At 41.0% G+C, this 27642-nt stretch overlaps 2 protein-coding genes across 5 annotated transcripts in view; one reads left to right on the top strand and one right to left on the bottom strand.

The window, feature by feature from the left end:
- The first annotated feature begins 5524 nt into the window (after window positions 1–5524).
- Window positions 5525–9360, top strand: tlx3a (T cell leukemia homeobox 3a). The gene is made up of 3 exons (XM_085429886.1): window positions 5525–6209; window positions 7230–7467; window positions 8093–9360. The coding sequence occupies exons 1-3, from the start codon at window positions 5783–5785 to the stop codon at window positions 8274–8276; spliced, it is 849 nt and encodes a 282-aa protein (XP_085286012.1). The 5' UTR covers window positions 5525–5782; the 3' UTR covers window positions 8277–9360.
- A 107-nt stretch (window positions 9361–9467) lies between these two features.
- Window positions 9468–27642, bottom strand: part of kcnip1a (Kv channel interacting protein 1 a) — a 66558-nt gene continuing 48383 nt past the window's right edge. For 3 of the 4 annotated variants that reach the window (XM_085429852.1, XM_085429868.1, XM_085429861.1), the window contains exons 2-8: window positions 14586–14710; window positions 13297–13366; window positions 13037–13107; window positions 12815–12922; window positions 12631–12735; window positions 11580–11642; window positions 9468–11146 (exon numbers count right to left, since the gene is read on the bottom strand). In XM_085429852.1, the coding sequence (XP_085285978.1) occupies window positions 11099–11146; window positions 11580–11642; window positions 12631–12735; window positions 12815–12922; window positions 13037–13107; window positions 13297–13366; window positions 14586–14710 (590 nt within the window). In that variant the 3' untranslated portion in view covers window positions 9468–11098. Of the gene's footprint in view, window positions 11147–11579; window positions 11643–12630; window positions 12736–12814; window positions 12923–13036; window positions 13108–13296; window positions 13367–14585; window positions 14711–26429; window positions 26679–27642 lie in introns of those variants that run through there. The other variant, XM_085429875.1, reaches the window with a different exon arrangement.

The following is a 27642-nucleotide window of genomic DNA, read 5'->3' on the forward strand; positions in this document are numbered from 1 at the left end:
GGACTGGGGTCTGATAATGGGAAATCAATATAGAGAATAGTGCTCCAGAGTGGCCTCACTTAGCTCTCGCTCTTTCACGCCTCACAGCAAAGTGCCTCTGTGTATCCTTGTGTGTGTGTGTGTGTGTGTGTGTGTGTGTGTGTGTGTGTGTGTGTGTGTGTGTGTGTGTGTGTGTGAGCGTGCAGAGGACTGTAGTAGTGTCAATATGTGCATGTGTGTTGAGGAAATCTGTATTTAAATATAGACCTATTTCCTAAAACAGACACATGCGCAGAGCATATAAAAGATTTCGTACTAGTGCTGCGTTTTTAATTGAAATGAAAGATTCCCTGGACTGCACAACTTCTGCGGCCTCTGCAATATTTTCATTTCACGTTGGATCAAAACTCAAATTTTTAGACTCATTCAGCAGGGAAACGCTGTATATATCTGAGTGTGTGTGTCTAATCGGTCACACTACGCCTAGGGCAAGACAGGTGGGGCTGGTGGCATGAGGCTGGTGTCCCCCCCACCCCACCCCCAGCCCCCACCCTGAGGGGCCAGAAGGCCCAGCAAAGCAGGGTGCTGGAGTAGCTGCCTCTGCCAGGTACCAGAGCTCTATGGCTGGTGGCAGCTGGTCCTCTGTCCCTCCCTCCTCTGCTCCCCTGCATGAGCGCCCCGCGGGCAGGCAACAGGAGGGGTGAGGAGGTCAAGAGGCATGAGAGAACGGGTGGAACAGCGGCGACATGCAGCATAATCGGCTTTTATGAAGTGGAGAGAACACAGACAGAGGGAGATGGGAAACACTGCACTGACACAATGCAGCTGACTACAAGCAGTAATGAATTAACACATTAGTGCCACGACCAGGGGCGTTCAAGAGCACTCAGCTGCTCTTAAGCACAAGCCCACCCTGGCACGCTCTCTCTCAGACATGCACACATAAATCAGTCATTATAGATAAAAAAAAAAACCCCACACACTCACTTATTAATTGCATCAGTCATTTTGTCAATGGCAGATCCCTTTGAAAGCTATTGAGTGTGATGAGAGACTTAAAAGCAGGGAAACTTTTACTTAGCCTTCAGCTTACATCTAACAGGTCAACTTCCAAACGTACAGCTAGATACACACGCACACACGCACACAAAGAAAAGAGTATACTTTGAGAATCCTCTTGTTCAAACTCAAGCCATGTGTCCAATTATCATCAGCCTCCCGGACTAATGCCTTAACTCTTTCTCTCACATCTAAGTCTTAGCCATCCACCCATCCTGGGTTTTTTTTGCTCTTGTCCATCCCTAAAATCCATGTCTGTGCGGTTACTTACTTCCCTTTCTCACTCTTTTCCTCCCCCTCCCTCCGACTCTCCCTCCCTGACTTTTAACCAGCGTGAAGAGGCAGCCATGCATTCAACCATCAGACAGGCTAACATGGTCTACACACACACACACACACACACACACACACACACACACACACACACACACACACACACACACAAAACCAAAGCACATTGTTTTTTGAGTTTAGCAAAAAAATGCAACATTCACTGAAACAAATACCATCCCTATACATAAATAAATAAATAAATAATAAACTTGTGTCTTATCTAAACACAGGAAGATCTACCACTACGTTTTTATAATCAGCCCCTACAACATTTAAAAGGCAAAAGGTGTGCTATCATCTGTCTTTTAGGGAAATATAAAATAGATTCCCTCCAATAAAATGAACCTTTTGGGATTATAACCTTCATATTTGGTCATTAAAACCCTTTAATATCTACCAGGCCATATAACTGACATTTACGGTGACATTTTACATGGTTTATCTGCTTTTTAAGTGTCTTGCAGATAAGAGTGTCCACACAGGAGCACAGAGCAGTGTTCCTGTGACAGCCCAGGGATGAGGATGGTCCTGTCTGTGTCCCTGATGGGGGATCCCATTGCTCTCTTCTCATCCAACAATCCCACTGAGCATGTCAATATGAAACACTATCTCCCCCCACACTGGGGCCATGCAATCCCCCCCCCCCCGTTACAGACAAGACGGGCTTATGCTGCATCTGTGAGGGGGGGACTCATGGCGTGGGTATGGAGAAGAGTGTAAATTAGACTAAATCAAGTCTCCCAACAGTAAAACACATTTTCACTATATTGCGCTCAATGTAAGCGTGATTTACTACACGACTTCTGGTGTATGTGCGCAGAGGAGAAAAAAAAAGCGGGCCGTAAAGCTTTGTTTACCCAACTTTAGAAAAATCCACAGCCTTGTAAATGTTGTCAGATGGCCAATGCCAGTGTCTTTCAGCTTAATACCACCTATATTAAATAGTTTAAATATTTCATAAGGGCGGTTTTTAGAGCGAGGGAGGGGAAATCGTTAGCTGCGGTAAAGTTTCATTAACTGGTCCCCATTTCGCTGCGAGGCAAACTCATCTCCTCTTATTGTAATAAAACAATCTCTCTCTTTCTCTGGGTTCTGCTCTCCACTCATCTCCCTCTCTCTCCCTCTCGCCTCTCTCCTTCTCTTTTACATCATAATAATACACTACATCCCCTTTAAATGCACTATTACTTACCGCTGCCTTTTCATATTGTAACATCACGGGCACTTTAGCGACAATATAAAAGCGTGTCATTCATTATTCAGAAGCAGCCGGCCTCGTCCCCCTTTTAAAAAGTCAGGCGCGCTGCTGAAATTGATAACGGCGAAGAGACGCGCAATAAAAACGCAGCCCCCGGGTACCGAGCTGCAGCCCAGACCCCCGATTATGCAGATCAAGTGGTAATTTCTCAAACAAATCGCACTCTTTCACTCTTTTGTTGTCGTTTCTTTTTGGACTTTTGGAATCAGGGTGTCAGCTTTATATTGCCTGTGGAAAAAAAACGAGGATTGATGTGCATCTTAATTGTACCGGCGGTAGGTTTTTCCGAAACAGTGCCTAAATATTTTGGTCTAAACGAGATCACCTTAAGGCTGCTTTTGAAATGGACCCTCAGCATCTTTTTTTAAACTTATATTTTTTTTTTCTTGCTGTATCCACGACCCAATGAAAAAGTCCGGCACTTTTTTTTATCCAGCATTCACGCGATCAATGAATTTACAAACCTGGCAGAATGCAAGCTGGGGTTTCTCCTGGGCTGTTTTTGGACAACCCGTGCCATCGTGGAATCCCGGAAGGTCAGGGATAACGTGTCATAATCAATCATAATCACTGGATTACACCAGATTACTAACACCCAGCATCTGCAACGAGTGCTCCGTGCGGACTGGTGGGACTACATTCACTCTGTGCAGGAGTCAGGATAAATACAATAATTATTCATTTTCTTGAAACAGCTATTCAGCAGTTATTGCCATGTAGGTGTGACTCATCCTATTAAAAAAAAGTGTCCGTGCAATTAAAAGAAGCTGAATGTGTGTTGTGTTCTGTTCACAACTCCGTCATAAGGGAATAATCTTTGCAAATGTCATCAAGAGAAGAAACATAAAAATGTCTGAAATGATGACAGCTATAACAGACCAATTCTCCCCCATCAAAAGCCACCGGTGAGCTCACATATGGCAGGGCGAACCAGCCAACACTCTGTCCATATTGCCAAACAATCACCCCGGGCCTTGTCCCATCGCATATTGCTTCATAAGACTTTATTGTAAAGGGCGAGATATGGGTTCTTTAAAAAAACAAAACACACACACACACACACATATATATGTGTATATATATATATATATATATGCTCCTTTTTTGCATTTGATTTTGTATCACAAGCTGGAATTTAACTATTTTAATGTATTTAATCCGAAGATTTTCCCAGGTCTTAAAGTGGACTACAAAATATGAATTGAGTTGTTTCTTAAATAATTATTGATGATTTAAAAACAACAATAGACTGACGATAGCAAAAATTGCGCACGAAAACACAAGAAAACAACAGAATCCATATAATGTTAAATAAAGTGTTTAAATAAATTAATTCGGCAATTAAAGCGCAGCAGTTCCAAACCAATCACGGATTAAATACATGAACAAAAGCCAACGAATATAAACCACCTTGTCAATAAATGAGTATGTTGGGTAGCTACTAGTTTGTTAAAGTCCTGTAATGTGATAGCCTAAAAAGCCACCTGCCGCATCCCAACCCCACGCACATTTGTCTGTCCGTGAGACAAGTTAGTGAAAATGTGATTACCCGGTCACTTTGGGCGCCTGTTACATTGAATCTGAGCGGTTAGCAGCTTCCAGAGTCCGGACACTTTATCTGAAGTAGCCCGTGGCTTTCCCTTGTCAGGTCATTTAATGTGGCACTGGCTACCAGGAACAAATAAGGCCGTGTATTGCTTTGCCAAGCTCAATAGGTGCTGGTGATTCTGCCAACGTTCAATAAGGCTGCTGTCGTTTTTTTGTTTTAAAGAGCTACATGATGGGTGTCATGTCATGAATTGGATGTGCGTAATTACGCACTGGAGTGCTATTATCATGGATTTGGGGTGTTTATTTGCCTCTCGTAAGCTGATATTACTTCCCACATTTAATAGAAACGTTCAACCAGAGCATGAAGTAAATGTTTAGAAATTATTTGTAAGTAACGTCACACCTAAACATCCAGAAAATGTGATCACACTCTCTCTGTACTCGGCAATAATGTGGTAAGATTAAAATTTTAAGTGTGACACTTCACGGACACCGAATTTCGTTTTACTGGTTTAAATTTAAAAGTCCGACATTTTACCCACCTGACAGAGTACAAAGGAATATTAAAAAATGCAAATTGTAACAACTAACTCTTTGTATTTGATTATATGGTGCGGACGAAGTGAAGGATTTAAATATAAACTGGGAATGTATCTTCTTCCTTTTTGGTGAGTTCTTTATAAGGTGAAGAATATTTGTAGGGGATTATATCACCAAGTTTTTTTTCTAACAGCTTTCAGCCAGTTTTCGTGTGAACTTATTATTCTTGCACATTCCACATGTGTCAAGAAATGACAGCAGCAGTATGAGGACAAATGATTCGCACTTTGCGTCTAGCCTGAAAAGTGGAAACGGGCAGAATTTTCAGTTCGTCAGACTTCAGGGTATGCAAAAAGTTTTTCCTTTATTTACTACAAAACTTGAAAAAAGTGATTTTTCAGGATGTATTTCTGGATACGAGCAGAACATTGACAGGTAAATGACAAAACGTTATTTGGTTGAAATGCTCAAATCCATCGCCAAACAGCAGAGAACATTGGTCCTTCCCCCCGGGTCCGATTTTTTCGATATTCCATTTACATTTTCATAGAGTTATTGCTTGCTCCCTGCTCTCTATTAGAATTACAAGAAACGCCAAATGAAATACTGACTCACTCAGACAACATCAAGATGCCATATCTTACCATATATATAACACGCTGACGCCCGTGGTTATGTGAAATCTTGATTATTGTGCCAAATCGTTGGCCTACCCCCACTGACATTCAATCAGTCATTCCAGTGCCAGCCAATGAAAGGTGGAGAGGGATGGAGGAGGACGGAGCTGCTAGACGGAGCGTTTTGATGCGCTGAGAGGAGGACAGAACGTCACATCTCGCCAAACGCCCATCAAACTTTCACCACAGCCTGTAGAGAGGACCCAGTCCTCTGAAAGAGGCCTGTTAGAGACAACCGGGACGCGCTGGACTCTGGGTTTACGGCTGGATAGCGATGGCGACACTTCTGATGATGAGTTTTGGTACAGTTTGACCTCACAGCGAACAACGCCTAAAACCCCCCATCTGCTTCAGTTTTCTTGCCCTTTTTGCGACCGAGCGAGGAATGGAGCAAGCACCAAGCGCGCCGAGCCCTCCTCCAAAACCGGCCCATCACGAGCCCATAAGCTTCGGCATCGACCAGATTCTGGGAGCCGGTACTGAGCCAGAAAACGCGCGCACGGCGGGAAGACAAAGTGGATCAGATTTAAGTAACGGAGACGGTTATTACAGTTTGGGAAGCCCGACTGGGGCCAACGCGCCCTCATATACCGCGCTCTCGATCTCCCTCTCCGGTGTAATGCCTCCGGTGGAGGCTTCAGGTTCATACGGAGAGAGCAGGAGTCTGGGCAGCCGGGGAGTCATTCGCGTCCCAGCCCACAGACCAGTGACAGCCCCGGGACCCCCGGCCCCCGTGCAAAGCGCTGTTCCTGGCTTTGGAGGTCTGTGCTTCCCTTGGATAGGGAACAGGTTTGCCAAGGACAGAATATCAGGTAGGCCAGCTGTTAGAACTAATGACTTCCCCTCGTTAATATTTTATAATGTTTAAAACGGTAGTAAGTGCTGCTCAGCCATTACAAAAACCAGCACCTCTGCCAAATATCTGTAGAACTCTAAAGCCTATTTAATTTATTTGCCCGTTATTTATCTAAAAAGGCGTAAATATATAGAACATTGTGCAAGTTGTTGTTTTAAAAAATACTAGAATGCACTACATTTACAGACTGTCATTAAACGTCATCATCCGCTTTGTTCAATTGGGTTCAGTTGTAGAACTTGAATGTTTAATTTCTGCGTCACGTTTTTGCGAAAAACAAGCCCAGTGCATTAACACAGTTAAACCAAACAACCTGGCGTTGTTGCAGTTTTCTAATAAACATGAAAGTAACTCAAATAAATGCATTAATTTATGGAATTAAAGATAACTATAAATAAGCTGATTATTGGACTATGGAGTGATTTATCTCATAAATTTCAAGGAAACTGAAGCACAATTATGTAAAATAATAAAAGCTATAACCAGTTCTCTGTATTTATAAGGGTGTGTGAAGAGGATTTGAAACGTTTTTATTACACAAATAGTCCTGTGGCCTATTTTATTGAAGATTAATGGAAGCTTTTATGACCACAGGCCTGATATAATACATGTATTATATATAGTTGTAAATATACAGACACACAATTCCACGGTGATAGACCAAAATGCTTGTTGTTGCTCTTGTTCTAATTACCAGTGCCACGAATATCTAAAGTTCACACAACTTCAAGAAGAAATATTTACTCGCTATTTATTATTGCTTTGTTTCAAGATTTGCTCAGATTTAACTTGCTTAATAAATATAATATAAATCACCATATTTCACATATGCACCGCATAAACAGGGCACTGTTGTCGCACAGGGCAGATTTCTGTGATATTTGGCCTTGGATCTCCACACAGAAATCGTCTGTCTGCTGCTGTATAAAATCTCACCTCATATTTATCGCTGTCTCCCCGTCTCTCCTTCCTGCAGCGGCTCTGGTGCCATTTGCCGTTACGCGGAGAATAGGGCACCCGTACCAGAACCGGACGCCTCCTAAACGGAAAAAGCCGCGCACCTCCTTTTCAAGAGTTCAAATATGTGAGTTAGAAAAGCGTTTCCATCGACAGAAGTACCTGGCCAGCGCCGAGCGGGCAGCTCTGGCAAAGAGTCTCAAGATGACAGACGCGCAAGTCAAAACCTGGTTTCAGAACCGCAGGACCAAGTGGAGGTTGGTATGAAATGTCATGATAACGTGTCAAAAATGATGCCCGTATAGGAACTTAAAAAAAAATTCCAGGAAAAATCGTTGACTTCTTTATTAGACGCTGAAAACACAAACTTTCCACTTTCCAAGTGACATCTTCCTGTTAACGGACTCAGTCGCAAAAGAAAACGAATACATAAATGTGACTATACATTTACAGAAAATATTTAAATTTTAGCTTAGTGTAGTATGTTTAGTATGTGGAAATAATTTTAAAGTTTAAATACTTTAAATTCCGACCAAATTAAATTGAAAAACTTCTAAAAAAAATAAACAAATAAGTGAAACTAATTAAATTAAATAATAACAAGGAAGGGTTTTGTATTGTTTGATTAATAAGCCCTTAATTCACCTTTCAGATTCCCAAAATATTTTTACTGAGTTCATTTTTATGCTTCGAACAGATCTATTGCATCGCCATCCTTTTTCCTAACAAGGCACAGCTGCTGTTTTCATCTTGCAAATAGCAATCTTCCGACTTCAAGACTTTCTGTCGCTCTCCTTTAATCGTACACAGCCTTTTTAAAATTATTGAACAAAAATAATGTTTCATTTCTCTCTTTTTTTTCTTTTTTTCTTTTTTTTTAAGGAGGCAGACAGCCGAGGAGAGGGAGGCGGAGCGTCAGCAGGCCAATCGCCTCATCCTGCAGCTGCAGCAGTCCGCCCTCCAGAAGTCCCTCAGCGAATCAGCGGTATCAGATCCACTGTGCGCCCATAACTCCTCCCTGTATGCGCTGCAGAACCTTCAACCCTGGGCCGAGGAAAGGGAGTAGAGACCAGACACCAAGCGGTAATCACTGAGCATCCTCTAACAGCCCTGCGAGGATACTTTAATTAAATTAGACCTACATGAGGACAGTAGGACTTACTGTGATCCTTACTGTGGAGGGGGGGGGGGGAAAGTGTGACCAGAAAAAAAACAAAAACGGAAGAACCCGATTGAGTGGTTGTGAAAGTGGACCTGAAGTCGTGGTGAGTCCTGAAGCAGAAACTTTATTGGACAAAATGTTGCAGCTCTGTACTTGGAAACACCAGGACTACACAAATTCAAAGGATACGAAAAAAGACTTACCACCATAAAAAATTCTCGCCACCATGTGATTGTCCTCTTGCGCTCGTACTTATAAGAGGAGACATGATGGAGGTAATTAATTCTCCACATTGAGATGCAAGAATCAGTGTTTTGTAAAGGTGTGGTTTCTCAGTGCGACCATCGCCTTAGTCTACCCTACTTAGTGGACTTGATTACAGCTGGCTCTGTTATTACCTTTTTTTTTTTCTTTTTTTTTTTTAATTTTAGTGGGAGGATAATCATCTAGGCCTGCACTCCAGCAGCTACACAACAAAGTGCACGGGTTGGAATGTGTTTATGAGAAAGGCCAGATCTCTTTGTGTTTTTATCAAAGTACAAAACAAGAATGTCTGCTCAACACAACGAAGATAAAATCTACTTCCTCTTTAATTCTTAATTGTTCTGGTGTTTAAACCTTCATTTATAGATGTACTCACTCTGACGAGACTACAGCGCACCATCACAGTCACCTGTAAGGCGCTCCAACAAAATTATAACAACAGTGTTACATTATGGACAGAAAAGAAAAGCTATTTTAAGGAGTAATAAACAGAAAATAGATGCTTGGATTTGGTGGTGCGAAGTGAGGAAAATAGGAAACAAGCTGTAAGTTGGGGAATAAAAGGAGTGATGCATGTTCAGTGATGGTGAAGTTTGGGGTTTTTTTTCCTAACGCACATTATCATGCTTTATTTGTGGGCCGTGTTCTTTGAAACGGAGGCACAAATGTACAAGTCCTTTTGTACTTACGTTGTATATGGGTACAGTATAAAATGTTGTTGTGACCCTTTTGCTCATGTGCTTATTTAAAGGTTTTACCATATAATAAGGTGTAAAACAGAAAAACCGTATGGAGCAACATGGTGGGGGGGAAAAAGCAGACGTTACTTGATTTTATTTCTTGAAAAGTTTATTGATAAATATAATGATTTTTTACAGTATTTCAATACACACATTATTTCATTCTGACTGTTTTAAGTGTGTCTGTCTGTTTGCCTGTCTATCCGTCCGTCTATGTGAAAGTATGTCTGGGGTTTGTTTGTTTTTGCTTTTTTAAATCACTATATTGGTAGCACAGTGAGTAGGCATGACAGTAAACCATTTATAAATGTATTTTTGCACTACTCAGTCTTCAAAAACGATGGCTCTTATTTGAAACATGGCTTCCATTCCTCCATAATCAGTGAAAAGGTCTTTACTTTCATCTTCTGTCTTATTCTCTGAGCTTTGTCCTCCTCTGCAATCTTCCCTTCAACATCTCTCCCTCACAGTGAAGTTTTGGTAGCTCTGAGTTGACGTTTTCAACAGACAGAGTTAAAGACAAACCTCGCCTCTCGTGCAAAAACACAGTCAGCTCATTTGAAGATGAAGCTACATGCTAGAATAAACGAGACTTTAATATTCAGGGAAATGGGACCGTCACACCGGGACACCACACACACAAACATGTGCACATCCTCGTATTGCTCTCCATCTGCATGCCGGGAAACCTCTAAATGGGCTCTTTATTTAACACCGAGTGGCAGGTAGAATAATTATAGGGTTATATCCAATCTGACAGAAGGACAGACAGGTAGTCAGAGACACACAGACAGACACCAGTGATTCAAGACACTGAGAAGAATCCACAGACACAACAGTTAAATATCTACAGTCGAGTCATTACAACATTCAAACACCGACCGACGATACTGGAACACACATTAGGAGTTAAGGAGGCCTCTGAGGACTGTCGCAAGCTGTCACAAGACCTAAGAATGTCACAAGCTGGGACACATTCACACGTTCAGCTCTGCAAACCTTTAGAGGCCTATGTTTGATTTTATGTCTAAAACTGGCCGAGCTGGCTCGGTGAGATGCTGCACACAGACCGGGCATCCCAAACGTAACCATTTAGCAAGATGTTGTGTATATTGCCACCGAGTTTTATGACACATATTCATTTATTACACTGTAGGAATCTCTTGTGCATGCTTCACAATATTGCTCATGTTCTTTGTATTGACACAGAAATTTGTAATGCTCTTATTTAAGATTCTATTGAGCAAAGTGTGGGTTTGGATGCTCTCTCTGCTAAGTTGCATTCAGGAATTTAAGTCCTTGCATGGTAACAATTTTACATAATTCAGAAAGGCCTTCAACCAAATGCGAGAGGGGCAGTATTTACATAGTGGCACTAAGTGCGCACCATCCAAGATGACACTGACAACAGCAACAAACGAGGGAGGGAGGTGGAGATGAGAGAAGTGGTCACAGAAAGGTCAACTTTGTCTAAAGGAGGCTTTCCAAAACCAGTGAAGGTTTATCGCCTTAGATTTCTTACAGTAGGATGCCTTCCAGAAGGTTTTGTGGAAAACAGTCACACCCAAATTGACAAGCTTCTTGTCTGCCTTCTCTCACAAGTTAGGCTGTTCCTTTTGCTTGCAGATTCTTATTCATCACTCCTTCTCCTCCTTCTTTTTCCTGTTGTTCGTTTCTCTTCTCACACTCTGTGCTTCGTCTGCTGCACCATCTCCCTCGTGTCTAGATGACATTTTCAAAGAGCTGGAGGGACCTCATAATGTTTTCATCCTGTGCAAAGATGAAGGAGAATTAAGAAGTGGTGACTGTGAGAAAAGAAAGTCGGCCAACAATCACCATTTAATTCGTTTTACTGGCCACTAGGGGGCAGTAAAGGTCCATAAATTTTTAATGATCTCTGCAGATAAATACTGATGGAAAACTGTACTAACAGCCATAATTAATAGCGTGTACAGTGAGACTTGCAAAATCTAAGAGGCCTTCGGTAAATAATAATAAATAGTTAGCAAAACTGTTGTGACTGTGGTGGTCTTTTGTGCAGACATGCTGACATTTCGGAGAGCAAATGCACTAATAACATTAGCAACAGCACTGTAGTCAGCCATCATGTTTTCCATTATATGCAAATCCTGCATTAGTTAAACTATTCTCAGTGGAAGAAGCCTTTAGAGTGAGTTGAAGGAAAAAGCAAACAAGCCAGTACCTCTTGACAAGAAAGGATGAATTCATCAAGAGTCACCACACCATCTCGGTTTTTGTCCATTTTCTGCAGATGGAAGAATACGTGATATTTAAAGCTACAAACACATTTAGTAAATCGGCCTATTTAAATCAATAGTTGAATCAGCGAGCTGCAAGTTACAGAAAATTTAGCTGGCTTAGACAGAAGCTTGTTGCTACCAGACAAGACAGGCACCAGGTCAGTGGGAGCCCCAAAGGACTGACATACTACAGTTTGCAATTACAGTTGGAGAGACCTGACCTCCCTAAGTGACCCCCACCTGTATCCACTCACTCCAGCTGCAGCTGATTTTCATAAAATAAATGCTGCTTGTTTAGCCTTGTCTACAGGGAGGAGACAGTTGATGAATTTTATAAACGTCACATTATCTAATTTATTTACTTTGACATTTAAAATCAGTTAACTCAGCTAGCTGAGCCGCTCAGTGTGTCCAGCTCTGCTGATATGACCATGTCAAGTGGATAGTGGATTTTTTGTGTCAGATTAGTTCTATAATAATATACGGAGCAAATTTGAATTTTTACCCCTACATACTATAAAATTACCATTGGACTTGGAAACACCTTCATGTTCTACCAGAAGAGCTCGGACAGGTGACTGTGGAGATGGATGTATGAACATCTCTGCTTACAGTGCTTCCCCCACAGTCTAAGCAGAGTAGACAGGGATACGTTGCAGAAACTGGATGGCTGGCTTGATGGATGCATATTCAATGAGGTTGAGATTCGGTCATTGTATATTTTGGGTGGATGTTGCAGCCAACAGTAATGGGTCATTTATTTTCTACTGTAGCGACTTTTGGATAAGTAAAGTAGGCAGTGCTAAGCTGATGTTGTCGGTTTCATTGAATATACAGCTGAAAACTCATCTTTTTAAACTTGCTTTTAGTTGATTTTTATTTTTATGTTTTAGCTTCTGTGAAGCACTTTGTGACTTTTATCTTGAAAGGAGCTATATAAATCAAAATTTACTTTACTTTTACTTTATAAATAAAGGAAGCAGATAATGGTACCTGAAAGAAGGCATCCACATGCTGTTTGGGTGCGTCATTTTTCAAAACAGGGTATGTGTACTTCCCCATCATGTCATAGATTGCTCTGACGATGTCTGTCATCTCCTGTGAAACAGAACACAGACACCATGAGTTATGATGAATACAACCTGACATGTGGAAAAAAGAAGAAGTTAAGACAAACCTCTTTGTTTATGTATCCATCTCTGTTGATATCATAGAGGTTAAAGGTCCACTGTAGCTTCTCGGTGACAGAACCTCTCAGCAGGATGGACAGAGCTGTTACAAAGTCCTGATGGAGAACGAAGCAGATATAGAATGACAAACTGAATAAGGGAGGCGTATGGTAGGTGAGTATCAAAGAGCTGAGATGTATTGAGTGGAAATGAGTTAGTATAAAGCAAACCTCAAACTTTATGGATCCTGTGTGTCCTGTGTCAAATGCATTGAACAGGTAGTGCGCGTAGGTGCTGGCATCTGCAGGAGAAGAAGAAAAAAGTTGCTAATACACTGGCAGGAAAATGTGCAGAGACAAAGACGAACATAAATGCAAACATCACAGCACACACACACACACACACACACACACACACACACACACACACACACACACACACACACACACACACACACACACACACACACACACACACACACACACTTCACCTCCATGTGGGAAGAACTGGGAGTATATTTGCTTGAAGGTGTCTTCATTTACGACACCACTTGGACACTCCTGGAATGAGAGAGGGACAAAAGGACAAAGTTTAAGGGCAATGTGAAAACTGAACAAGCACAAACGAAGTAAACAGAGTACACAGGAGGGTGTAACAGTGGAGAAATACAAAAGCCGATAAGGCACGGAGATTGGATAAATCCAGACTTGATGATGATTGGTCATCAAAAAGCCATATTAAAGTTGCTTAAAATGATTACAGTCTAATTCCTGACAATCACCAAAGGTACATCTAATTACAGTTTCTGACTATCACAGCAGGGTGTCTCTTATGAGACTATTTTTGATAAAGAGCTTTAAGCTAAAGAATGCAACCTCAATATAAAATATACTTTACGACAAAAATCTGTGAAAGTAGTAAAGAACAAAAAAAACCCAAAACAGAGTATATCTGCATTAAAATGGTAGTGTTACAATTAAGTGACAAATGAATAAACTCTCCCAAAAACGCAAAAAGAAACCTGGAATGTTTAATCTCACAACTTACTGCATGTTACTGCGTGACCACAAATGCAGACTGTACTCTGGCCCATTTATTTACCTGTGAAAATTATTCACTCTGTCATGAAGCAGAGTCATTGTTACTGAAATTAAATGTACAGACTTACACAAAGAAAACCAGGAGGATAATAAAACCACTTTGTTTCACTAGAAGAAATGTAACAGTGTTGTGTACTTTGAATCCGGGCTTTGGCAAACATTGGCTCAGTATTAAAGAAGAGATTATATATTCTCCGAGATTTAGGCAAACCAGGTTATTGCACAGGCGTGCATGTAGCACCGCAGAGGATTTTTTTGTAAATCAGAGAAAGAAAAAAAAGGTCTGCATGTCCAATATAATGATGGATGCTCATAATGATCTCCACACTAATTTGTAGCTATTTAGGTAGGTCAGCTCAGTAAAACCCATAGAGTGTATTTAAAGGTAGATGTTATGATATACCTATCTCCCTCTACTTGCTGCTTGCAGTACAGGTTAAAAGCACCACCTCTGCTATCATCCGTGTATATAAGCCAATACAAAGTTAAAAAAAAATTAAAAACTACATAAATACAAATCATTCAAATGTCTTTTGCTACTGGGTGTTTTTCTTTGATTTAAAGAGATGTTTTTATTGTTTATGCCCTCATACTCAAGTTACAGACAGTTAAGCGGGAGGAAAGTCGTGATGAAAAAACTGGAGGTGAAGTGTTGCAGTGCACTTTTACAGTCACTTACATTCTTGAAGCCCCTGTAGAGCACTTGGAGCTCTCTTTTACTGAAGTTGGTTTGAGCTTCTAGCTGGTCGAGGCCCTCCGGTCGATGGCAAACCATTGTCATCTCCAAGTCATCATCAGCTTTGTCTAAAGGGGAAAAATATAGGGGAAAAAAAATCAGTATTAAAGAGTAAAAGGATAGATGTAGACAGGAAGGGAGTGACTGTTCAGATGAAGAGAAAAGGACAACATTAGCTCAGTGAAGTCATATGTATGCACCGGGTTTGAACAATGTTGTCTTTCTGAAAAGCAGAATGATACACACTGTGACCAAAAAGGCGAAGGAGAGGAGAGGATGAAAGATGGAGGTGCAGAGAGGTAAAGGTCAGTTTCGCAGCTCTACGCTGCTCCTCTTACTGGCCCTATCATTAACAACTCATTACTGTCCTCGCTGGAGGGGAGGTTGAAAGAGGACACACCACTGACTCTGACTTAACACACACACACACACACACACACACACACACACACACACACACACACACACACACACACACACACACACACACACACACACACGGTGGTTATAGGTGAACACAACAATATAAAATTAAGACATTTTCTCTCGCCCTCTTTTAGAGACACTCATTTACACATTTAAACCAGTGAACAATTTCCCCCCAAAGCAATCTACAATGTAATAATTATGCATAGTGTTATAACTGTGCATAATTTAATAGAAGTAGTAATAAAAATTCTGAATATGATAAAATGGTCATGGTGCCCCCGTTATGTTATCAGCCCACTGAATGACTGTTATCAGTAGGCGGCCTCCTCCACAAACTTCCAGGCTCAGTAGGAAGTTATCACCACATTTACTGGCAATCGTGCCGACTTGCTGAACAGAAAATAACAGGTGTGGAGTTTTTTTTATTTATTATTATTATTTTTTTAATGCAAAAAGATAATACAGGGAAAAAAAGCTTGGGTTAAGCTTGTAAAATGGCCCATACTTCACTGTTTCCATAACTTTCTGCAGTACAACTAGCATTAAAATGCACAGCTTACCAGATGGTGAGTCATGCTGTGTTCACATTATTCCATACCAGTTTTTTAAAACATGCATATATGAAGAATATCAGCCAATATACACTCACCAGCGACACAGTTAGGCACCCTTATTCATCTGCTTGGTAACGCAAGTATCCGCCATTTAAACAGACCTCAGTGCATTTACATTCCAACCAAATTATATAGAACAGCATCTCTGAACTCACAACACTCTGGCATTACACAACTGTTGGTGGTGTAATGTCGTAGGGGATACTTTCTCTGCACTAATTGGGCTCCTCATTATCAACAGAGCATTGTTTAAACTCCACCTGAGTATTTCTGCTAACCATGTCCATCTGTTTATCTGACCTTTATGACCAGGATAACACATACTGTCTCAGAGCTCAAATCATCTCAAATTGGTTAGCTGATATGAAAATGAGTTCACTATAATCAAATGGCATTCATATTCACTGGATCTCAATTTAACAGAGCGCCTTTGGGATGTGGTGGAACAGGAGATTCACATCTGCAGCCGATAAACCTGCAGAAAGAAACTATGTGATGCCACCACCTCAATATTAATAAAAAAAATCTCTGAGGAATGTTTCCAGCACCCTTCTGAATCTGCGGCTAGAAGAATTAAGGCGGTGCTGAAAGCAAGAGGGAGTCCAACCAAGTACTACCAAGGTGTACCTAATGAAGTGTATCCCTAACAATCTGTATCGACATTGGCCACAAGAATCCAGCCAGGCTCTAATTAAAGCTGAAAAGGGCCATGGAGTGGCGTGATAAGATTCCAGCAGTAGACACTATTAAAATTAGCAAATGGCAGAAATAAATAAAAAAAAAGATGTTGCTTTTGTTGAAATAATGAGTTGCTGAGTTTAATGAAGGCTGATGCCTTAATGTCTGACTAAGCAGCATAAGAAAAAGATCCCATTAAAAGCTGAGAAAATCCTCAGAAATGTTTGTTCTTTTCATTTATCCTCGTGAAATTAAGGCTGAAAAAAAGGTGAATGGTCCTATTAGTAGAAGCTGTTATGCACTTCCCTGTGTTTGCATCAGTTAAGAAGATCTATGAGAGATTGTAATCACCCAGTTTGTTTTTCATAGAAAATTATGGACCATTTCCCCTTTTAGCACACTAGTCATTATCCCTATCAAAGTCACTATTGTGCCGGCTGCTGTCCAGACGAAAATTTAGCTGAATGTGTTTTGAACAGTATCAGGCACAGTGACAGTGTCCAGCACAGGCACAAAGCTAAATCTTTTGAATGGTTCCCATTTAGCTTTAATTGGTGTCACGGGGTGCAAGGTTCACTCTGTCCTTGGCAGTTCACATTTTGAAACATTAACAGTTTTGAAATGAGACATTTTTATCTGTGTGACAAAACCATTAGTGGTTTGTAAAGCTTCATTACACCAGTCCCTCTTCAGTTCTATTCTCCCAGTGAATGATGGGTACTGAGATGGCATTTCACTGAGCAAGGCAAAGACTGCTTTATCTCACTGCTAAATTAAGCCTGAACTTTTCAGATTTCAGATTCAGTATTCAGAACTTCACACAAAAAACCTAAAGTTTGCCATCGTAGCTTGAATCAGCAGGTTTGAATTCTACAATCAAATACGATATACTGACTCTTTGGCCTGCTGACTCACACGTTTGTCAAATGTGGCTGTGGAGATGCTTTGAAACGGTGAGAACAGTCTCATGTGCAATGATATTATCTAACGTTGCACATGTCAATTTAAAGTATAAAAGTCACAATAAAAAAATCAAAATAATTTATTACGCAATTCAGTAAGTGCTTGCTGAATTGTGGTCTCACATTTTGTACTTTATGGGAGCAGTATGACTTTATGACTTTGTATAACTTATAATGTTGAGTTGTAGTCTCTTTATATAGCTCCTTACCCCTCCTCCCTCAACGTGTTCAACGCACACAAACACAGCTACCTGCAAACACACACACATGCACACACGGTCACACATCACTTGAAGGTCATTTTCATCCCAGCAGATCAGACATTGTCAGCGTCACACCGGGGTACTGAGGTGTAGGTTTTGAGGTTCAGGCTCACACACACAGACACACAACCACACACACACACACACACAATCGTGTGAATTCATCTGATAGGCCTCTAATGCCTAATCATACCAGCACAGTCACCATTACACTCCAAGCAAAATAACGACCAGACACGACGTCCGTATTATAGTAGTATCATATATAATCACAAAGGGCTCCATTATAGAGAGATTGTATGTTTTAGCATACATAGCATGTGTAAACACGTATATCAACTATACTAAGGTCTTAAAAGAGAGGGTGTCTGATTCTGTGCAGAGCTGGAAAAGCCCTTTAGGCAGAATCTGTGATTCATGGACCTTAATATCAATACATCTAAGGTAAGTAAATTTAAAGAACAAATACCTCACAGGTGAGATGGGGAAGCATTAGTTAACATTCATACACCTTTAAAGAGTAAAATTTTCCCAGAGACTAAAAGTTCCACTGATCATCAGAGAGAAAATCTCCCTTGTGGTCTTCATTGATTAAAATCATCTCAGTTTCTTCATTTCATTTCATTATGAAACAAAGTAAAACCAAATGTAGGGAAATTTTGTAATATATCCAGCACTATGGCATTAATATCCATTTTAAAATATGCAAACGTCAAATTAACAACTCAGACTACAAAGTTCTGGAATGAATCCCAACACCAGTGGCATTGTTAACATATAGAGATTTTCTTAAATCTTTGGTTTTTATTGAGCTGTGGCTGTATGAGGCTCTGTTTTCTTTATAGTACATGACAGATGATGTTTCTGTACTGCAGCAGAATTATTATAAGTGGGAAAAGCAATGCATGTGCATGAGTCAACTGCAGATTCGCATCATTAAAATGAGCAGGAGAAATATGCACGCACAAGTCCTCTACAGCAGTTCCCTGCTATGAGTAGTTAATGACAGAAGTTCAGAATTCATGTGGGTAAGAGTGCAAATCTGACAACAGAACAGCCAGCAGCAGTTTGCATTTATTAACTGCTTATTTTTTTATTTATCCCTGTTTTTTTTTTTTTTGCGTCTTGAGAAAAACTATAACATTCGCTTTGCTGGTTGACAGCCCAACAGCAGTGGAAACACTCTGACTTTGTTGGTTGACTTAAAGGTGGATGATAGTATAATGACTCACCCTCCACAGTGATGACTCCCAGCAGGTGCAGCATTTTGACGGCCCCACAGCACAGCAGAATGATGGCTATAGTATGTAAACTGTTCTCGCTCTGCTCTTCTCTATCCATTCTGATTATTTTCTTCTTTTCTTTGGACTCGCTGTTTATCCTGAAGCTTTCTGTCTTCAACTTTTCCCGTACTTCCTTAGCCCCTTCTGGTTTTTATTCCTTAAGATGCTTAACTTTGCACAATAAGGAAAAATTGAACTCCAAACTTTCAAACACTGGTGGTGGTTTTTCACTACAATTCTAAACAAAGTTGGCTTTTAAACTCTTTCCTGCTCTCTCTCTCGTGATTATAAACTTTCCATCTATGTTGCTTCCTCCCACAGTGAAATCAGCACTCACCTGCCTCTCTCTGTCTCTGTCTTTTTATCCCCCCTTCTCTCTCCTCCCTGGGGCATCTTCCTCTCTTATCCTGACCTTCGCTCTATCCCACACACCCTCTCTCTCCCCACAGAGCCCCACTCCCCCCTGTATTACAGTCGGTGTCCTTCACTCTTTGGGGCAGTGAGCACACTGTAACAATGATAAACTCACCTTACACCGTACCGCCATATGTGTTTGTTTTGTGACTGTGTACAAGTTCATGAACAGATCAGGACTTGATTAATGGCTCCCATTAAGACACACAGTCAGCTTCAAACAACAGACGGCCTAATTCACCACAAAGTGACTTTTCTAAACATACCTTTCATATACCGTACTCTATAATATAAACAGCACTTTGTATAAATCAGTACCTATGAATACAGGCACTGAGAGAACATCTATTCTAATTTGCCCTGTGGGCTTTATAAAAATTGCAGCAAGCCTGAATAACAAGAGTATTGGGAACTATAAGAACTGCTATAACCTTTGTGGACCACCAGGGGGTAGCAAAACCTAACACAGAGAACAGTACCATGATTGCTAAAAATGTGATGCACATTTTAATGTTTAGCTTTCTCATAGAATATCAGTGCAGTGACCAATTTGATAAGCTGAACAAAGATTTTTGCTCAAATGCGATTTATTTTAATGCATCCACACAATCAAAATCACAGTGAAAAAAAGACTAAATTGTAAATTCTGTGCTCTTAACAAGATGGCACTCATTTAAAGTCTTTATGTGTATGCAAAGAGAAGCTTCACTAGCCAACTGAGCTGAAGTACAGCCGCTGACTTGCAGACTGCAGGGGGCTCTGCCGTATCAAGAGGTTTCCCACAGAGTTGTCGATTGCAGGTTTGCTTTATTTACTGTTGTGAAATTACAGTAGCAGTGCTGGGGAAAATTTAATTTAGCGGCAAGAGTAGAATTTAATCCAATTTGTCAGACATTTGCTCATTAGTATAAATGATTAAGTGTAGTTTAAGTTGTGTTCATTAGCTGTCTTCACTGGGATTTCTGTTGGGATATTATACACAGGTACAGCGAAACAACAAACACCCTGCAACACATGTTACACACCAGAATAACAAGCTGACACCAGATTATTAGTGGAAAGTTGAGAAGGCGTTTATTTTATAGCAGACAGAATACTAAACAGATTTGAATCTGCTGCAGGTTCTTTCCCCCACCCTTTAAGCCAAGTTTCAGTGACCAGATTTAGAATATCTCCTCTCTATGGCACTGCGCAGATGCAAGAGCATAGAAGAAAAACCTCAGAACAAAATGGACAAACAGAGCAGTCTATAGCTTGACTCACAGGGACTACTAATACTACACTGACCTCATTATTCTAAATTTTTGCCATGATTATAACAGCATAAATATGACAGAGGATAAAGAAATGCAAAAAGGGTCTACTTTAAAGGTATAGTGTGTAAAATATTACCACTAGATGTCAGTAGATTGTAGCAAACTGAAATCTGTTTTCTCATTTGTAGTGAGTGTAGGCTTTTATTCCACTGTTTACCTCATCTGTCAATACATCTATTTAATCTGCAGGAGGCTATATAAACTTTGAAAGGGGTCGACGAGTCAGTAAAACTCAGTTCTTCTCAATGACAGCGATGCTGAGGTGAGTTTTTGAGGATATTGTGAAGTTTTCTGTCAGTAAGCACTGTTGCATTTGGTGTTAGCTGCAGTTAGCCTATATTAGCCCCTGTTAGCTGCTGTTTGCTAGCATTAGTGAAACTTTCTTTGAAGTGGCTCTAACAGTGTTGGACTTGGACATTAAGTGAATAAACTCTCATACAATGTGAGGAAGTAATCAAACTGTTTATCAGAAGGAAAGTGTGATTTTTAGGACACTAGAACCCAACATTAGCTGGCATTATTTTAGCTTATAAGGAGCTGTTTTTGATATTTAGCTTGCTTGTTATCAGAGAGGGTGAAATGTCTAATCTGCTGACAATAAATAATTGCATCAATACTGGGAATGAATAAGCATGTTTATGAATGTTTTTGGGTGTTACCGCCTTGAATTCAGTTGAGGAAATGTGGCGTGAGGAGAGGAGGAAGATGATGAAGTGGAAATGAGGGAGGAAACAGAAGTGGAAGAGGAAGAGAATGACATAGTGAGAAAGAGTTGATGAAAATATGCATTTACAAATACTAAATGGCCACAGATAGCTTGAAAGAGCTATTTACGAGTTATTTATGAGCTTTCACAAACTAGTGTCCTCTCCTGCGTATGTTTAATGGCTTAATTCTACATCTAAGTCTATGAAAATATATCAGTTTATTGCTAGATAAGATTGGTAGATACCTTTAACACACTATCGTCTAACACTTCACCGAGTGAAGCTGTCATAGGACAGGTATCAATCCATCACAGGGCTTCATATGATATTCAGTGAAATAATACTTTTGCATGGACAACCTACCATCAATCCTTTGAAGCCTCTAACTTCAACAATAACTGAGTTTACTAACAAACAGCTAACAGTTTCCATTTGGCATATGCTCACCATCTTTGTTTACGCTCACGTGCACACACCCACACACAGTTGGCAAGCTCCGCGCAGGCTGTTAGGAGTTTTTACTGATGCGCGAGAGGATGGAGACAGTGTGGAAAAAACAAAGACAGAGCAGCCTTGTACAAAGGTATTTTCTAATTCTACTAACTACAACTGTTCAATTTGGCACACATTTCTATTTGTGAATACAAAAAAAAATACAGCACTTTAACAATCCTGTCATTTTCATAAAAATCTGCCTAAATCAGTAAATATGATTTTTTATGATTTTTTAATATGATGTTTCTCAGAGAGAAAAACTGTTTAATACATTTAAGGAAGCAGAGGACTAATAGATTTTGAAGCAAAGAGGAACATGCTTCAAAAACAAAGTAACACACACAGACTTGCTAATTTCATACTAATTCTACTCTACTGTAGCTAATCCTCTTCATCCAAGCAGTGATTTATAAGGTACAGAGAAAATGAATGTGCTCAGTGAGAATTTCACAATCGACAACATTTTGGACACATCAATACACAGTCACAACATGTACTGAATTACAAAGCTATTATTGATTAGTTTTGAAGCATTACAAAACAATAAAATAGATAGTGCTACGCTGTGTTGAGCACATTGAATATTTGAAGTAATTGCTACAGTGTTCTTGTTTGGTTCCCGATCAAAGGAAAACACTGAGCTCGAGCATTATGCTGCTCCAATAAAACAGAAAATGAGTTACTAGAAATAGACTGTGTACACGAGCTTGTGTGATCTTCTTCCTTGGTTAGCAGTTAAGATCCAAAGTTACTTTTAAGTTCATTTCGCAATGTAAATTCATTATAACATGTCTACAGATGTAAACTAACATTGAATTTAGGAGATATCACCCAGTTCTACATATCTAATCCCAACTCATTGTCTTTACTCTACATAGAGTTCAAAACCTCATTGTGAGCCTTTGCGGGATTATTATCAAATGTAAAAGGAGTCTTCTGATTCAGGAAACCTCCTTTTAAACACATGAAAGTGCGTAGTGGTGGAATATATCTGGTCATATAACTTCTGTAAAGTTTTCATTGAACAGGTGAGGTCTAGAAACCTACATCATCCGTGTTCCACAACAAAATCTGCAAACTTAGCAGATAAAGAAAGCCTAAATAAACCCAACCTAGAAAGCAACCTCGAGAACTTCACTTCCATCTGCTGCATAACCTATTATAAACCGTGGTGTCTGACAGTGACCAACAGCCTGAGCCCATTTCTTTCAGAGCTTGTTCAGAGTGTTAAGCGGTGGCCTGAGCTGCCAGCAAAGAAAGACTACCTGTCACTCTCCCCAACAAGCACTCTAACACAAAAAAAGCCCCTCTTACGTCTGTACACACCCTCTTCCTAAAGCCCATGGAGAGGATTTAATTCCTAACTTTCTCCTGACCACTCCTGCCTCTGGTATTTAATGCTGCGCTAATTTCTTCTGCATCTCTTCCTTTCTTCTGTTTCCCACTGATTCCTTCTTTCTCCTCCATTTCTTATCTCCCCCCCTCTGCCAAACTCTCCTCTCAGTCCGCCACTCTATCTATGCCATGCTCTCTCTTTCTTTCTAGTACCGTGTCCTGTAATCCTTGCCAGAAAGTATCTCATTTGCATAATCTGAATTAGCCTAATCTGTCATCCTGGCCGGCTAAAGAGGAGTTTCTCTTACCGGCCTCTGCATGGTGGAGCGTGCTTTCCAAGAAAGAGGCAATTTAAATAGCTGCAAGCAACAGTATAAACCCCGGAAAAGCTGAATATATAATCATGTTTCACGCAGTGAATTTAAACCCTCATTCTGAAACATATTGTTTTCCATAGTCAATATTCAAGTCATGGGACATAAGGCCAATCCTTTACTGGCTTTTCAGTGCTTCACTGAAGGTCCAGTGACTTGTTATATTTGGGGACACACACATAAACACAGAAAAATAAATGTATCCAGTCACATGGGCTAAAAACAAGGCAGAAATCCAGAGTTATTGACGAACAAAGCATTTAAGCACCCGTGTGTGTAAAACAACAAACACTCACACATATCACTGCTTGGATACTGACCTTCAGCCTGCTGAAGGAGGACTGTTTGGATTGCTAAAGTATGTTCAAACAGACACAGGAAAGTGTGTCACTTTTTTTTTTTTGGCTACTGTTGATTATGTTTTCAAAGAGGGAGTTATAAATACGGCTCATTTAGACACACATAGCAGCACGCCAGTATTGATTTTTGAGTAAACATATGTCTAGACTCCGAATCTGCAGAACACACAAACACACACACACACACACACAGGCAGAGACACACTGCTGGATGCCAAGAGGATGAGGATGATGAGATGACTTAATAAGCACTCACACCAGCTAATGGGAGTGTGGGTGATGCAGAGAGGGAGCAAATGAGAGAAAGAACAACAGCATAAAAGTGAGAGGGGAGGAAAGGAGCGGTATGGAGCAGATTATGATGGTGGTGGCGGCATGCGAGAGTGTGGTGGGGAAAAATTAGAAGAAAGTAAGATGAAGAGGGACAAATGTGGGAGGGAGAAATGGGGGAAACAACTGGGAGTAGAAAAAGCAGTGGGAGGATGTGAAACTGAAAAAAAACATTAAGAGGAAGAGGTTCAGGGGCTGGTAGGGATGAAGCAACTAGCAAAACAAAAGAAAGATAAGAGGGAGAGAGAGATTGACAGAAAATAAAAGGATAGAGGGAGATTGAGACAACATTGCTGCAGGGAGTAAGTAAGGGAGGCAGTGAAAAATGGAAAATTCACCAGGGAGTGGAAAAAAATATGCCAGGTGAAAATTCTTCTGGAGAGATGAGTTGTCAGAGGCCACCACAACAGATGAGGAGGAAAACAGGCGCGAGCCTGCCAGACAAAACCATGCAGACAAGACAGTAGGAGAAAACTCCCACCAGAAAGAGCCTGTCAGAAAAAGGAAGAAAAAACAACTTGGCAGAAAATAAAGGAAGTTGAGAGAACAACACGCAGCCTTGATGAAAACAGACAGTCCAGACAGGCATGTAAATATTCAAGCAGGTGCAGGACACGAACGCGGCGAGGGTATTTTCTGTCATGACACAGGAGTGATGAGCTCATGCCCAGAAGATCAATCATGTAGAAATTTAATCTCACAATATTATAGCCATGCACTGTCCCCCATTTTCAGTGTTGCTGTCAGTGTTGTGAGGATAAGTTATCTGCAACACCAAAGAAAGAAACGGGCGCCTGCATGCATACAAGCCCCGCCGCACTAATCCCGCATAAAGCTAACATGTCAGAGTAGGAGAAAGATGCTGAAGTAACAACAGCTGAATTACACACAATTCTCTCCCCCTCCAACCCCAAATAGCTTCACAGCTCCACATCCCATTCTTTTTTTATCTCTTCGCTGGGTATTTGTGGAGGTAAAAAGACTTGTTTTCATTTGCAGCAAGAGTCAGATTTCATGCGTTTCCACAACTTAAGTGCATCAACAATCAAAATAGCAACAAATTTACGCCTAGCTTTTTTTTGGTTTTGAACACCCTTAGGGAAAAGTGTTTGTCTGAGCTAGTGGTGGAGTGGAAGAGCTTATTCAAAAGATGAAGCCAGCCATATGCACTGATTTGGAAAAGGTCCTGCTTGGACAGAAAACTGATAACAGTCTGCCTTGACAAATAAGTTTAAATGACTATTAATAGGGGGTAGGGTTGGGGATTTTTTTTTTCCATCTGGCACTGATCTCCTGCTCACTGTGCCCATTCATTGTAGTAGCCACATTAGATTTGTAAGACTTACATAAAAGAGGTTTACAGGATTTCTTTTTTAGAATGAGTAACGAGGGAGTAAAACATTTCTTACAGGCAACAGGTTTTCATACATCCCGCTTCTCGCTTCATCTGCAAATTTGCATCTCTCACTATCTGAGTCTCTTTCACGTGGCCTTGACTTACTTAGGAAAACCCCAATCTCATCAAAAAAAACCCCAAACCCCACCCCACCCACCCCAAACCCCACATCTTTTGTTGCCATGGTTACGGTGCTTCCAAGGTAACAGCAAGACAGAAAAGCAGTGTGTGAGCAGAGTGACAAATACCTTCGACATGTGTGTGTTTACCAGTGTCGAGGCTCGCGTCTGAGCATGCAGCCAGACAGACAGACAGAGCAGCACGCGTGCGCACGCACAGACCAAAAAAAAGAGAAAGAAAAAAAAAAGAGCCAGCTCTTAGATTCCTCCCTCGGTTTGCTGTGTCAAAAAAAGATAAGCTCAACAACAATCACCTGGGTGCACAGACACTGCCTGGCTGAAAGTTTGTTGTAGAATAAACAGATTCACTTTTTTGTTTCCACTGGGAACACCTGTTGGTCTCTACATTTCTTCCTTTCTCTCTCTCGACAAACCATCTGCTCCCCTTCTTTCACTGCATCTCAACTGAAATACCGGCAGTTATTAATCTTCGCTCTGCAGCTTTTCGTACCTGCGCTGTATACATTGTGCCGGAGTGAGCGTGTGTGTGAAAGCCACAACGACAACACACTGTCAAAAGTTTCACCGCCCGTATGCGTGCATCCATGTGCCGATTAGAAAAAGAGAGAAAAAACCCCCACATTATGTTTGTGTGTTTTGTGTGTGTGAGTATGTCTATGCGTGCGTTCATGTTTGTGTGTGTATTCCCTCACCCCTGGATGGCCTCCTCTGCTTGGTCTGCATGGTCAACGTGCCCACCACAGCCCCCATGTTTGCCGCCGTCGTTGTGGAAACAAGTGCGTCTGTGTGTTGAAGTCTGTGTCTCTTCGTCACGTGTTTCAGCAGCTAGAACGCACACGCACGCACTCCCTCGCCCTCTTTCCTCCTCTCATCCTCTCCTCCTCTCTCTCCACCTCCTCTCTCAATGGCTGCTCTAGGCAGAAACCCTCCTTCCATCATCCCCTCTTTCATCCTTTCACACTTCATCTTGTGGCGCTCCTCCTCTCTTTCTCTCTCTCACTCTCGCCCCCTTTCTCCCCAAACTCCTTCACTCCCTCCCTCCCCTCCCTCCCTGCTCCTTGTTTTTCATTGGGGGCTGTAGTTGCCCTCCCTCTTTCCATTTCTCTCCCTCCCTCTCTCTCCATCTATCACCCTCCCACCCTCACAGCGAGGCAAGAGCCCGAGAGGAGCATCAGTGATTCAGTATGAAATCGCCAGGATGTTGATTCACTAAATTATAAATTAATATTAGTATACCCATTGACTTGTCGATGATAACGCCGCATGAATCGCTCTGAACAAAACAACAAACATGCCCTGTTACATCCGCACACGTAAACGCATCTGTTTCCTTCTAAAGGAGAACAAATATGCAAATAGATACTTGCTCAAACACTGACTGGAGAGGTAAATATGAATCATGGAGTGAAGGGGAAACACGTGAATGTGACGGGAATTACGAAGAGCCCTGAGCTTTGCTTCCTCAGCATTGCGATTTGTTCACGAAAAGGCCACTTTAGTCCATCAGCACCTCCGCTGACTTCATCCATCGCTCTTGTTAATCCATCCTTACCCACGAGCAGGATGGATAAAGGAATGGAAAGTGAGTGAATGAGTGAGGGAGCGTGTGTGTGGTGGCAGATTGGCTTCACGGGTCAGGAGAAACAGCTGAAAGTCATGGATGTGAGAAAAGAGAGAGATTAAAGTGAGAGGAGGCAAAGGATGAGAAGAGTGAGATATTTAATATGGCTCTAATAGAGGGATCAAGACGAGTGTCAGATAATATTGCAGGAGTGTGTGCTATTCCCTTTAAGAGCTGCACACACAAAGATGAAATCACATTTTAATTACAGACTAATCGATACAAACAAAGTAGACCACTCTAAGTGAGGGAAGTGTGAGAAGAACAGGAAGACAGTCACAGAT

Source organism: Copadichromis virginalis, linkage group LG2, assembly GCF_057382275.1.
Source record: "Copadichromis virginalis isolate Kocher_CV1m ecotype Utaka linkage group LG2, C_Virginalis_male_GT1.1, whole genome shotgun sequence".
Taxonomy (NCBI): Eukaryota; Metazoa; Chordata; class Actinopteri; order Cichliformes; family Cichlidae; genus Copadichromis; species Copadichromis virginalis.

Excerpts from the sequence above, each read along its gene's own strand:
- tlx3a (XM_085429886.1), top strand. The coding sequence starts at position 5,783 with ATGGAGCAAGCACCAAGCGCGCCGAGCCCTCCTCCAAAACCGGCCCAT. Across the intron at positions 6,210-7,229 it reads TGCCAAGGACAGAATATCAG|CGGCTCTGGTGCCATTTGCC; the intron begins GTAGGCCAGCTG and ends TCCTTCCTGCAG. Across the intron at positions 7,468-8,092 it reads AACCGCAGGACCAAGTGGAG|GAGGCAGACAGCCGAGGAGA; the intron begins GTTGGTATGAAA and ends TTTTTTTTTAAG.